We start from the raw sequence: 13669 nt of genomic DNA on the forward strand, positions 1-13669 counted from the left end.
TACCTCCACTCCTCCTCCAGCAAGCTTCACCCTCTTCCACCCAACTCTGGCTCTTGGCGTAGTGGCTGCTGGCTCCTTTTATAAGGCACCCAGAGGTGCTCCAGGTGCTCGTTGAATACAGCAGTTCTCCAGGCACCCCCTGGTGATGACCACAGGCCCCAGCAGGGTTGAGCTTCCATTCTCCAAACCCGTGGCACTGCTGCACACCAGGGGGGCTGCCCTCTAGCACTCCAGGGGAGGTAATGGTCTGGATATGCTGTCTCCCCCTGACCTTCCATTATAGGGGCATCCTGGCTGGGCAAGGGCCCCGGCAGCCCACCACGCTGTCAACATCTCAGATATCCGCTGTGTTTTTGTCATTTGTTTATTCATTTTTTATGTTACCTAAATGGAAGTGAAGTTTTATCATTTTTATTTTGTTAAATGACATTTGAAAATTGTACAATAAAAATGTCATCATTCTGTTAGATTTAAATTAGGGTTAGGGTTAGGGTTAGCAAGTGTGCATGAGACATAGTAACCAACATTTTATTTAAGGCAGAGCATGTGCTCTATCATTGTCTGAATTTTTCTTACATAGAATGGGAAAGCTTGGCCAAAGGAAGTTATTTTTCTTAAAGAAATCATTTCAATTCAGTTTCTGATTAGAATCCTCACTCCTCTACTGATTCAAGTTTGGTTTTCTCTTTTTTGTTTTTGATGCCTTTAAAGTTCTCCTAAATCTAACTAAATTCATAAAAATGCTTGTCTGCAATTAATTTAAGATTATCCCTGTCACTAACAAAACATAAAAGCTCAACTATTTACATCTAAGTTTTTTAGTCTAAACAGGGATAGCCCCCCATGGTACCAGTGGAAATGTTAATGTCTGAAATGCTCATAGAGGAACAATCTCTCATAAGGTATGGCTGAAAGTGTTAGCATCAAAAATGTCCACTGGAGGGAATAGTCCTCTTAGGGTGCTGGTGGAAATGTTAACATCCAACATGCCCACTGAGAGTGAGTCCTCTGAGGTATATGTGAAAATCTGAATATTAACATCTGATGTGGTGTATTCACTGGGGGGCAGTCCTTTGAGGTATGGGTGCTAGTGTCCCAGCAGTTTTCAATTGTTTCCACAGGGATGGAGTTCCATACTGTGAATCTGACTACCACGCCCAGTTTGGCATCAAATGTGAAACCTGTGGCAGATACATCAGTGGAAGAGTACTGGAGGTGAGTAAGTAAAGTAAAGGAAGATTTTCTTCTTGAAGAATTACAAACCAGTAAGAAAAGCTATTGAATACTGAGATCAGGAAGAATTACTCTTGTGGAAATAAAAGGAATTGGAAAGTCAGATCTCACAAAATTGAGGTAAACCTTCACAGATGTCTAACAAGATTTAACAGAATGAAACTCTTAAGTACAAAGTCACAAGAAAGCAAAATGCCACAAAATCAAACTCCTGTGAGTAAATCTTCTCAGTATTGAGATTTAATATTAAAAGGTACTTGGTGTTAGATGCTAAGATTTCACAAACTCTTACTGGTAGGTAGAAGACTGGTATCAGAGAACCAGACAGAACAAACAGATCGACCAGAGTCATCCATTTATGAGTACAGAAGTAAGGTTTCATAGTGTCATTCATAAGACTGAAGGTGCAGAAGATTAAGATCTAACAGACACCTAAGCACAAGCCACAAGAAAATAAGATCAGACATGTAGAGCGTTTAGGAGTAATGCTTTTTGATTCAGATATGGAAAGAAACTCCTTGGAGCACAAGTCCAAGTTTATTGTCATGTGTGCATACTGTGCTACGATGAAATTCATACTTACCTGTTTCCTCAAAGTATTGCCAGAATTACAATACCAACAAAAGATGTACTAAAAACACAACAGCATATCTTGTATGTGCAACTAAATACTATATATAGTGTAACAGTGCAAGCGCATGTACAGTGTTAGTTAGCATGACTGGTTACATGACAATACCACGATGTAACATAAACAACTACCATATACACAGACACCTCTGGGGCAATGCTGCAACAAAGCAAATGCTGGCAGAACCAGGCTCAGCCTTTGGTGTAGTGGCTGAATGCTTCAGGGGTCTCACAGAATCAGAGTGCTAGGAGAGAAGCCTTGTTATCCAGACAGTAACAGACTCCTAGGTGCACAGAACAGTACAGGTGCAGGATGAAGCGATCTGGTGGAATCAGATTCCAAAGAATACCACTGCATCACGATGGAAAGCTGCAGAAAACTAAAACTACACAGAATTTGGCACCAGTGAGTAAATATTTTGAATGTTCAGATGAGTCAAGATCAGCTGTTAGAGAATAATGATCCATGAAAGTTTAGGCGTCTCAAGCTACAGAACACACAGATCAAACAGAAACAGGTTTCCTACGAGTTAAGCAGCGGGATTCTGATTCACAGAACTGGACTCCTATGACCAAAACCACAGATCAGATTGAAAGAGTTACAGCTGTATTATACTGTAAATTAAGCAATATTATAATAATACTTTTTATTTACTGTATATAGCAAGATGTTCATGCAGAACAGCATCTCTCCCTATAAAGTGGTTTAACTCTTAGCTTCCATTTTATAAAATCACCAATAAACCACATCATGTTACTATGAGAGATATCTGACTTGAAACAGAGCATCACTTGGCTTCCTCTTTATTAACTTTGTTCTTGTTCCAGACAGATACCACCAAGCAGAGCTTCTCAAATCCTGTCCTAGGGCCTTGCCAGGGCTACTGGCTTTCATTTCAAATTTTTTGTCAATATTTTCCTAATTTAACCACTCTGTATTTACTCTGTCAACTCAAAAATCCCCAACAGTGAAAGTTTTAGCCAGGAGTGCTTTAGTTCCTTTGAACTTATTTTTTTACATGTCAGGTCTCTTGTTTCATTCAAAATATTTTTGAAAGCAGAAACACTATTCTTTGGGGGTTATGCTGTCGTTTCTTTCCCATCTGCTTAATGGCAAAACAGCTTACAAAAAGTTATTTTGTAACAAGAAATGGTACAAAATCAGAAGCATGCAGCAAATCTACCCAGAGGAGAAATATTTACTTAGTAATTTTATTTCTCTACCTTTTTATATACTTTGTATGTATATATATATATATATATTCGTAGTTGATTTACATATTCCCTTGTATACGTATATCAGCTGAAGTGCGGGGTATATTTGTATAATCAGTTAAGGCAAAAAAGCAAATATTTAGATGTTTTTGAAATGTTCACCCTTTTGTTATTGCTGGTTGAAACACAAGTGTCTTCTACACTGCATTTCTATCTATTTCTCTGTTCTCATGAGTTAAGATTTTGTTCATTTGTTCTTTTTGTGTATGTTTGAATTCTATAATAGTGGTAACTCCTTGCTGGGTGGGAGCCATGAACTTCTTTTTATTACCTGGTTTAGTGTGGTTTCACATATAGATGTTTAATCCCAAGAAGATAAACTCAGCGACTTGCTGAATAACTGAATCATTGATAAGACTTTTAAGCTGGACAAAACAACTAGTTTTTGTGTAGCTCCCTGTACTGAATCCCTATCCATAATATAATTGAATTAATTGTAATTTACATGCAAAATTTCATGAACGTCCACATAGCTGCGCTGAAGTAATGCCAGGCTATTGTCCTGTTGGCCATCCCATTATGACTACCCAATAAAATTCTTAAGACTCAATGAGGCCTACATTTTTAATTGCATAAGTAATAAAATAAATACAACATTTCCTTAAGGTAGATATAGCCACTTTTAAGTAATGCACGATTCTTGTGTTGTTCCCCTCTCACACCATACTGAACCCTGCCTTCGTTTCAGGTGAATTACTGACATGGAATGTCGTCGACACTAAAGGCCTTAAAGTTGAGATACTAGAAGTAATATGTATAGATAGATAGATAGATAGATAGATAGATAGATAGATAGATAGATAGATAGATAGATAGATAGATAGATAGATAGATAGATAGATAGATAGATACTTTATTAGTCCCAAGGGGAAATTCACATACTCCAGCAGCAGTATACTGATACAAAAAAACAATATTAAATTAATGAGTATTAAAAATGCATGTAAAAACAGGCAATAACTTTTAATAATGTTAGCATTTACTCCCCCAGGTGGAATTGAATTGTATGCAACACTTCATGAACTTAAACTCAGACATTTTGGAGTAATGTGTTTTTTGACAATTACAACCACCATCTTGCCTGAACTAGGGACCTGAGTTGCCTTGAAAGCTTGCATTTTGTAATCTTTTTAGTTAGCCAATAAAAGATGTCATTTTGCTTGACTTCTCACTACATTCATAATGGCTAACACGATAGATAGATAGATAGATAGATAGATAGATAGATAGATAGATAGATAGATAGATAGATAGATAGATAGATAGATAGATAGAAAGGCACTATATGATAGATAGATAGATAGATAGATAGATAGATAGATAGATAGATAGATAGATAGATAGATAGATAGATAGATACTTTATTAATCCCAAGGGGAAATTCACATACTCCTTGTATGCTACCCTAGCACTACCACTCTCTTTTGAAAATTTTGAAACACCATTTAGCTTTTATTTTAAGTTAAACCAATTGCCCACCTACATGCAAAATTTTGTGAACATCATTTTTGCTGTAGTAAAATGTATAATTTTTGCATGATTGATAAACAAACAAATAGACCAGATGCAATCAGAGGGTTGAAATGAGGAACTTAGTGTGCAAAACATATAAATAACATCAAATAAAGCTGAAAACTTCTAAAGTATGACTGAGAGCACTACAATTTTTTTTATATACATGTACTGTATATGGGAATATGATAATCATATGCGTGAGTGTAGACATATGTACTTTACTGAGTCAGTACATCCATCCATCCATCCATTTTCAAACATGTTTAAATCAATTCAAAGTTATAGTGGGTGTCACAGCCTATCCCGGTAGCTTTAGATATAAACCTCTCACTCATGCCAAGCCAAGCAGTAAATCTTCAAAGGAGTTGGGAAAATTCACGTTGGTGCAAGGAGAATATGCCTACTCCACTCAGAAAGTGACAAAGCCAATTTGAATAAAGTGATCTGGAGCTGTTTAACACACTATATAGTTTATTAAACATTATATATGAATTTTATATATAGGCAGAGTAGTGGCTCGGTGGCTAAGGTTCTGCACTGGCATGTAGAAGTTTGCTGGTTCAAATTGCATTACTGCCTGAAGGGATCCTATTTTGCTGGGTCCCTGAGCAAGACCGTTAACATGAAAATTGCTCCAGGGGTGCTGTACAATGGCTAACCCTGCGGTCTGACCTCCAGTGGTCATGTGAAAAGGCAATTTCCCTTTGGGATTACATTATATCAAAATGCAAAAAAATTATACATATTATATGTAATGTTTTCTTTGGACTTCCTACAATTCTTGCAGTGATTATTAAAGCACCAGAAGAATTGGAAGAGTCCACTTAAAACAGCTAGGGCTTCAATCGGTAACCTTGTTTAATTTTACAAGAAAAAAATGAAAAATAACACATACTTGAGGGCATAACCGAAAGATCAGTCACAGTTACTGATATTTTGCCAGGTTGCTGGCTTCATTCTCTCACTGTCTTGCAGTGAGTCAGAAAAGAGCTCCATCCCGCACCAGGCTCAGGTCCCTTTTTAATAGGGTTCTGACTGGAAGAGATGGGCCTCGTCTGGGCATCGGGGTGGGTCATGTGACCTCAGATGATGTCTTCTCTGAGCACAGATGAAAGAGAGAAAAGTTTAATGACAGTGCCTCCTCTTGTTCTGGTGTGGTATTACTTACCTCAATCGAGCCAGAAAGATGATCCCCAGGCCCACATTCATGACAAAATATATACATTTAATGTGTGAAAAGTGAAATGAATGGTGCTATTGCTTCAAAGTACTGGGGTCAGTACTGGACTTCACAAGTTCTGCCTGAGTATCCATCAAACACACTATAATGAAATGGTCAGCACTGCTGGTTAACAGCTGCTAAATCTTAAGTTCAGACCTTTGTGGAGTTTGTATACGCTTCCAGTGGTCTCCTGACTTCTCATATCATGTCTGTTTTCTTTAAAATCTCAAACAGATGTACATTAAGAAAAATGGTGACTCTAAACTGGCGTGTTATAAGTATATGTGGGAATATTTCTGTGTGTGTGCATATATGTGTGTGTTTGTGCTCTGCCGTTGGTTCATATCCCATCCAGGCCTGCTCCCTGCTGGGAACAAACTGGCTTTCCACACCTCTGTGTTTAAATGAATATGTTCAGAAAATACAGAATTTTAATATAATATACCATATAAACTTTATTTTTATGCTTGCCTGTATCTGCTGTGTATTTTTACACCCTGATTTTTTTTCTTTTGCCTTGGTGTTTAGCCACAGTTTCTTCTAAGCTGTCAGTTGATACTGAGGGGACAACAAGCTCTCTCAGGACAAGTGTCAGAATAAAATATGCCTTCTGATTTGCAACTTCGAGTTCAGAAGCACAGATGTGCAGATCAACTCATTTTAATATATCATAATAAGCTGATGTATTGACGTGGCCACGACATTTAAATAGGAGCAAATGGCATCCATTACCCTCGCCTCGCTGGTAAATTTATGTCTAGCCACGTCGTTTGCTCACTTAACTGATGACAAGCAATTTCTGCCGCATCGCTATAATGATTATTTATATATGGAAGCCCTGATGTCTCCCTGGCGGAGATTGCAGATGGATGAATGGGCCTGGTCTGTACTCATTTGCCACAGATGCATTATAAACAAGCAGACACCAGCAGCAATATTAAAGAAAGGGTTTCACTGGGCTTTGGGTGACACACGACCACAGTGGCTTAGGAATTTCCAAAGCCCCTTTACATATTCTTCTTTTGAAGGACTCCAAGTGTTTGCAGATTACAAAAGTAAAAGTGAAACAGATGATTACTGCTAAAGAGAGTGCTGTATGCCTCATCGTGTGGCGCCATTCTGCTTACTAGTGTCACACCCAGTAAGTGTGCACATCAGAGGAGCAGATTGCATGTCAGGAATGTTGGAAAGAAGGCAATGCGCAGTGTGGTCTCTTGTACCCACACTATATGTCACTTGAAGTCTCAGTGCCCCCCCGCTCCTCAGTTTTCTCCCCCGCCGAGTTGCAGATGTTGTGCTGCCTTCAGTTATCCAGCTCATCAGCTAAAGACACTGCCGCCCCTGCACCTCTTGTAAGCTGCATTCTGCTCGTGGAGGGGTGAAAGCCATGTCAGCTCAGGCTCATTTGTTTCTTCCATGATAATAAATAAGAATAGAAAAAAAATGTACTTTTGAATTTGAATTCATTAAAAAATCAGAACTGAATGTGGTCAAAGAGCAGCCTTTTTTTAATGTTGAAATTTTTTTTGGCAGGCTGGAGGAAAGCACTATCATCCAACTTGTGCCCGTTGTGCCCGGTGCCATCTGATGTTCACTGAAGGAGAAGAGATGTACCTAACAGGTATTTATAAACGTAATCTTGTAGATTAGGGCTGAAATGTCTATTGGGTTCAGTTTAGTGAAAAACACGTCTCCTCCGGTGTGGATGTGTGGTAGGAGATTGGCTTTGCAGTCCTCATTTAAAAATCAGACAAAAGCACTTCAAGGGCTTTATTTGGTGTGAAGCAAGTATTGCCAGGACTCCAAGCCACATCAGTACCACTAATCAACCACCTAAACAGTTTGATCCCTACTGCCCTTTTCTAAAAGAGCTTTAAGCCGTCACTTTTAAGTGCCTGAAAAGAACTTTAATGTGGAAGTGTAAAGTGGGCACCCAGAGCTCTTCTTCTTCTGAACAGACTTCTCTATTAGGTCAACCAATGGTTTTACAAATGCACAATGCCAGATAAGTAGCTTCTCTCATCAGCAACAGGAACTCGGGTCTAATGCTTGTAACAAAGAGTAAAATCATTATTGTAGTGGGCACAGTATGGTCTCTTTCACAATCTTTCGCTAAAACAGATGCCCAAAACAGAATTTCCTCCTTTCTATAATTCCCCCAATCATTTTTACAGAAAGGGTGGCATGCACGGGTGATGCTAGAGTGTGGTTTGCTACAGCTTAAGCTTTATCTAAAATGCAACAGGCCACATGCTATGTGTTCCAAATGTTCCAAAATATGACAACAAAATTAATATGGTATAGGATTTTTAGTAAAGGTTATAAATGAAAATTGAAAAAATATGAAAAATGAAAAATATAGTGTAAAAGCTTGTTTTATAGACATTGATAATGATCATCTAACCAATGGATAATTCTGTGAATTATTTTTAACTGCATGCTTTCTTATCTGAACATCCTATCAAAGTACAGTAACAAGCGGGCTGCAATAGATAGATTAATAGATGTTAGTAACATAACATTTTCAAATCCACAAAATTCAGGGTTTTAGACCACAGAAACCTACAAAGAGAGAGAGTGCACACTGATTGGGGACAATGACAAACCACTCAATTTGAACTCAGAATGCAGAAGGTTCTGCAGTGATGATGAAATTGAAAATATTTAAAGTTTGCATTATCACTAGTCAGTCGAGCTAGGGGAGGCTTGTGTAGATATAACCAACGGGTTTGACATTATATATACAATACTTTTAACAGAAACTGAGAATTTTGAGTGTGCATGTCATGTCCAAACTGTCCACTAACCAATTAAGCTGAAAGGACTGGAGTTCTGTACAGTGCATGCTAGCAAAAGGTGAACAACACAGTAAACCATAATAAGCAAAAAAAATTTCCAAAATAAAATGGCTATTGAGTAAGACACCCTTTTGCATGTCTATTTCATTTCCATGTGCATTGCTGTGTTGACAAGTTGTATATAATGTTACTTTCCTTAATTATCTCTACATTAAAAATCAACTTCCTCTGCCATAGATGCTTTAATTTATTTAATTGTAGATATTCTTCAGGTTATGTAGCCTCACTTTAACCCATATCCTATTGACGGACTGCTTTTAATTCCTCCTACAGCTGCAATATGTATAAAGTTTTCTTGCTCTCTCCATTTTCTTTGAGTTGTTGTTGTTGTTGTTTCCAGGTAATCCAATTTTCTTTTTCATATTCCAATTATGTCTTGATTATGTTGGTTGCCTGCTATAAACTGGTCTTGTAAGATTTAATTTGAGCATGTGTAAGTGTCCTGTGATGAACGGACGCCTAATTCATTGACTGTTGCTGTCAGTCTTCAGAAAATAAATCGGAGGGATATGTTTTAAACAGCTGTATAACTACCATTTGAGACTGGCATGACGCATGCAGGAAAATCCTTGAGAGGATTCGTTGGAGGGCCTCATTCCTTCTGACAATGCTTTCCTTTTCTATCACTTCTTCTGTACTTGGCCCAGCAGAACCACGTCCTCATCATTATGCCCATCCTTCTCATTAACAAAATTTAAATTCTCAAAAATGATAGTGTCCACTAGAGGGACACAGTGAACACAAGTGATGCAGTGGGCAGGTAAATAAGGATTAGAGCACAGACATGTTTCAGTGGAAAGCTGACTTAAGTAACTGGGTTTTTGGGTAGCACTAAATTTATAGCACATTGCCACTGGGTTCCTGGGATGCAACTCAGGTTTTCATCACACAGAAAATAACCATCTTTGCTGGTCTATTCAACTGGGTCTAGAGACTAATCAAGGTTCTGACTGCAATGCGAGGATGTCTCTTCTTCTCAGTGGGCTCCATCAGTTTGAACCCTTCTACATATTGACAAGTAGGCCTGAGGGTGTGAGTGTATTTGGGGTTCAGTCTTAGACCTCTGTGATAAACTTTGGAATTTCTTTGAATTTGTATTCATGCCTTTGTGACTAGTGCAATTACACTTGTCCACAGATTTATATGTGTACATTGAAACAATAAAGAAAATATCTTTGACAATGCAACCCTAACAGTCTTAAGTAATGGAGTGATCCACTAGCTGACATGGTGCACTATGTGGTGGAGCATAAAACATAAGGAAAAAGTTTGGATAAGTATGGCCCACTCAGTTCAAATTGGTATGGCAACACATATTGTAACTTAGCTTTTCAAAAATATTATCAAGTCAACACCTGAAAAGGTTCAAGGTTCTACCTTTAGCTGTGCTGCTCCAGTTGAAGACATGTTTCATGTGTTTATAATTTTCTTTCTGCTCAAACTCCTCCTGTGTTTTCTACAATTAGTCAATTTACAATTAACTATTTAGCTGACAGTAAAAACATATAACTGTACCACACAATTCTTTAGCTTGAACACCAAATGGTCCTGCTTAGACTCAAACAACGAGTCAGCAGTAGGTATTGAAACTGCAGCCTTTAGGTTTATATTTTAGCACTTTAACCTCTTAGCCACATGGCTTGGAATGACTTATCCTTTCATTTATCCATCATCTGAAAACCCTCCTATTAATATCGATCATAGTTTCACTGGAGATTATCATGGCAACATTGGTTGAAACGAGATAACCAGAAACCAACCTTTAGTGGAACACCAGTCCATCGACAGCCAAACTCAGGATTCCCAGTTGCCATTCGGATTTGCATGCATGGTATATGGGAGGAAACTAAAATACACAGAAAACTAATGAGACTGTGACCAGGCCATCATACTACCCTGGCCATATCCTATCACATACCCTGGTCCGAGGAGCTTTATGGAAACAGCATTTATCATTGAGCGACTTGACTAAGACTAAGAATCAGCCTTCAGTCCATATGTCTTTGGAATGAGGAAAAATAACCAGACCTGCTTAATTAAGTTCAGGTTGACAGGGAGCATGGGCCTATTCAGACAGCATCATGTGTAAGGTAGCATCCAAACCTGGATAAAAAGCTGCACTCTCATAAGGTCCACCTCACAGCTGCATGAATCCACATCCAAATGAATGTGACACAAATGTCCTTGAAAAATCGGAGGAAGACCCATGTAGACACAGAGTAGATGTGTTATCTCCACACAAAAAAAACCCAGGAGACTGGATCTATTCCACCATGCTGCCCATCTGTAATTATTCCCTTCAAAGATATTTCTGTCAAGTTGTGATTTAGTCCTTGTTTTTTAAGACAGAAAGATTAAACTGGTTCATTCTTTCCCATAATGTATTTATTTTCTTATCCTAAAATACATATGCTTGATCTTCTCTTGGATTTCTCTAGTGCCGCAATATCTTGCTGTGATGTGGACACCAAAACTGCACACTGTTTTTCAGATGTGGTATCACAAGCACCATGCCTCTTGAGAATTATGCTAGCCACACTAAGATATACAAACTGCAAACTCTTTACTGTTTAAATCAATCCTGTACACTGTGTGTAGACAGAGACAAGTCTATTAGCGCACCTAAATCTTTTCATAGAGTATACTTTCTAGCCTCAAACTCTCATTGTGTACATATATTTAACATTTTCCTTTCCCGTATGCAAGACATCACATGTATTTGCACTAAACTTAATCTTTCAGACCCCCGCCCGATTTCAGATTCTGTCCAGGTCCTTCTGTATTGAAGTTCCCGCCCTGAGGTCATATGCTGATCTACCTAATTTAGTGTAATCTACAGATTAAATTATCCTGCCCTGTTATATGCTGATCTGAGAAATGAATACAAATGTAATGAGTAGCAGGCCCCAGCACTTATTCCTTAGGGACACAACTTTCGAGAAGCTGGAAAGGGATTCCCACATCATCCCAAATTTGCTGTGTTTAAGCCAGTTCATTGTCCATCTGTCCTTCGCTCCCATTGTAGCTTATTAAATAATTACTCACAAGGGCCCTTGTGAAACATTTTTTAAAAGCTCAGAGTGCATTCATTTGGACAGCTAGTGTTTGTTTTTTCTTGTTACTTATAAACTAGCATTACATGTGTGTCCTTAGAACATCATGTTGTATTCTGTCTTGTATTTATAATCATGTACATTATACAAGTAGTGCTAACCTCCCGGGGTCAGTGCAGGCTGTTTTTCTTTAAGAAAACAAGCTTAAACATGGCTGCGTGGGTGCAGATTAAGTAGTGCTTGTCACAACAGTCAAGCAAAGCCACTCGTTCAGCTCAGCTGCAGCTGGAATATGTCATCTGATCCTTTGCTTCAAAGACTTTGGATCCAGAAATGACATGGCATGTATTTACCAGAAGAAGTAACATTTAGCTCCTAACAAAAAAAAAACAACATATGAGCAGCTTTTCACCAGTATTGAGTCAATAAAAACAATAATGAGACAGAATGAGACATTGACAAGGAAAGAGACTATATCAGAATGGTGCACAGAAATCGAGACATACAAGTAAGACATGATTCCAAAACAATGAAAAAGGCATGATGTAGTAGTCCACAAAAGAGCTACATGTGAACCTTATTAGTAATACACAAGAGTTCACATGGTTGCCACACAAAGATCTATTTATCTTGGCATTTAGTAATACAGGTTTCAAAATAAGGTCCTGCAGCACATTCAGCCAAGCACTGGGCAACTGCTCCTCCAGAGAGGAAAAGTTCTGTGGATCATGTAAAATGGACTGCAACTTTTATGATATATGTGGTCTGCCAAACACAGGTATGAGGACACATTTGATCAATTATGAATGCAGTCATCACAGAGGCATTGTTGGAAAAGCACCATCCTGCTGAAACATGATGTCTGAGATCATATAGCATGTCTGGTTGTGGTGGTAAAATGCACCTGACAGCAGAAAAGGAAACTGGATATCATAAGAATTGACTTCCCACCATATGACGCCCTCTGTTCTGGTGGTGTAGTGGATTGGAGTCCAGACTGCATCATTATGTGCTTTTTATTTAAGTGCTGATCAAATGGCAAATGTCAAGCAGGGCTTATCATTGAAATTGAAAGTCAAAGCAGTTCAAGGCTGATACTTGTCTGCACACATTCAGTGATGTTAAGTAATGAATGATAGAAATTGGTATCTCATAGTTCAGAACATTACACGATAATTCTTAAAATGAAATACATCCCTGCTAATGATACACACCTTGACATGGGTGTTGTAATAAATGATCTTTAAGTCCACAGGTGTTTGAATGTGTATGGGAAGAATTTTTATTCCTTATCATCAGACTGACTTTTCAGTCTCACAAAGACCACTAATTAAGTATTATTAGTTTAATATTTCTATTTTGTGTTAATAAATATAGAATACTAGCCAAACTGGCATTGCCTGGGTGTATATGTATAATGGGTTACGCTAGGAAATCATATTTTTGAAATATTGACCCTTTTGTCATTGCTGGCTAAAATGCAAGTGTCCCATCTGTCATCGACACTACCTTACTATCAATTTCTCTGCTCTTCTAGGTTGAGTTTTGATTGAATTCCGTAATTGGGGTAACATCTTGCTGGGTGTGAACCAATAACGTCTTTGTATTTCTTGGTTTACTTTGGTTTCATGAGTAGACATTTAATTCCACATTAATTAAGCAGATGACTAGCTTAATAACTGACTAATTGATGTAGAATGTGAAGTGGGAAAAATTTTTGTTTTTTGTGTTGTTTCCTCTATTGAATAAATATTTGTGATGAAATGTTTGAAACTTCATAAACTCTACATTCTAAGTAGGGTTAACTGTAATATACGTGTAAATTTCATGAACATCCACTCAGCTGTTGTGCACTAAATTCTGGATTTTGTGGACTTGACCCT

General features: G+C 38.0%; 1 protein-coding gene across 6 annotated transcripts in view; it reads left to right on the forward strand.

Annotated features, from left to right (window-relative positions):
• ablim3 (actin binding LIM protein family, member 3) overlaps positions 1-13669 on the forward strand; it is a 194657-nt gene that overhangs the window by 149866 nt on the left and 31122 nt on the right. For all 6 annotated transcript variants that reach the window (XM_039775685.1, XM_039775680.1, XM_039775683.1 and 3 more), the window contains exons 6-7: positions 1122-1215; positions 7409-7496. In XM_039775685.1, coding sequence (XP_039631619.1) covers positions 1122-1215; positions 7409-7496 — 182 coding nt within the window. The remainder of the gene's footprint in view (positions 1-1121; positions 1216-7408; positions 7497-13669) is intronic.

The sequence above is a fragment of the Polypterus senegalus genome, chromosome 13 (genome assembly GCF_016835505.1).
Source record: "Polypterus senegalus isolate Bchr_013 chromosome 13, ASM1683550v1, whole genome shotgun sequence".
NCBI lineage: Eukaryota > Metazoa > Chordata > Cladistia > Polypteriformes > Polypteridae > Polypterus > Polypterus senegalus.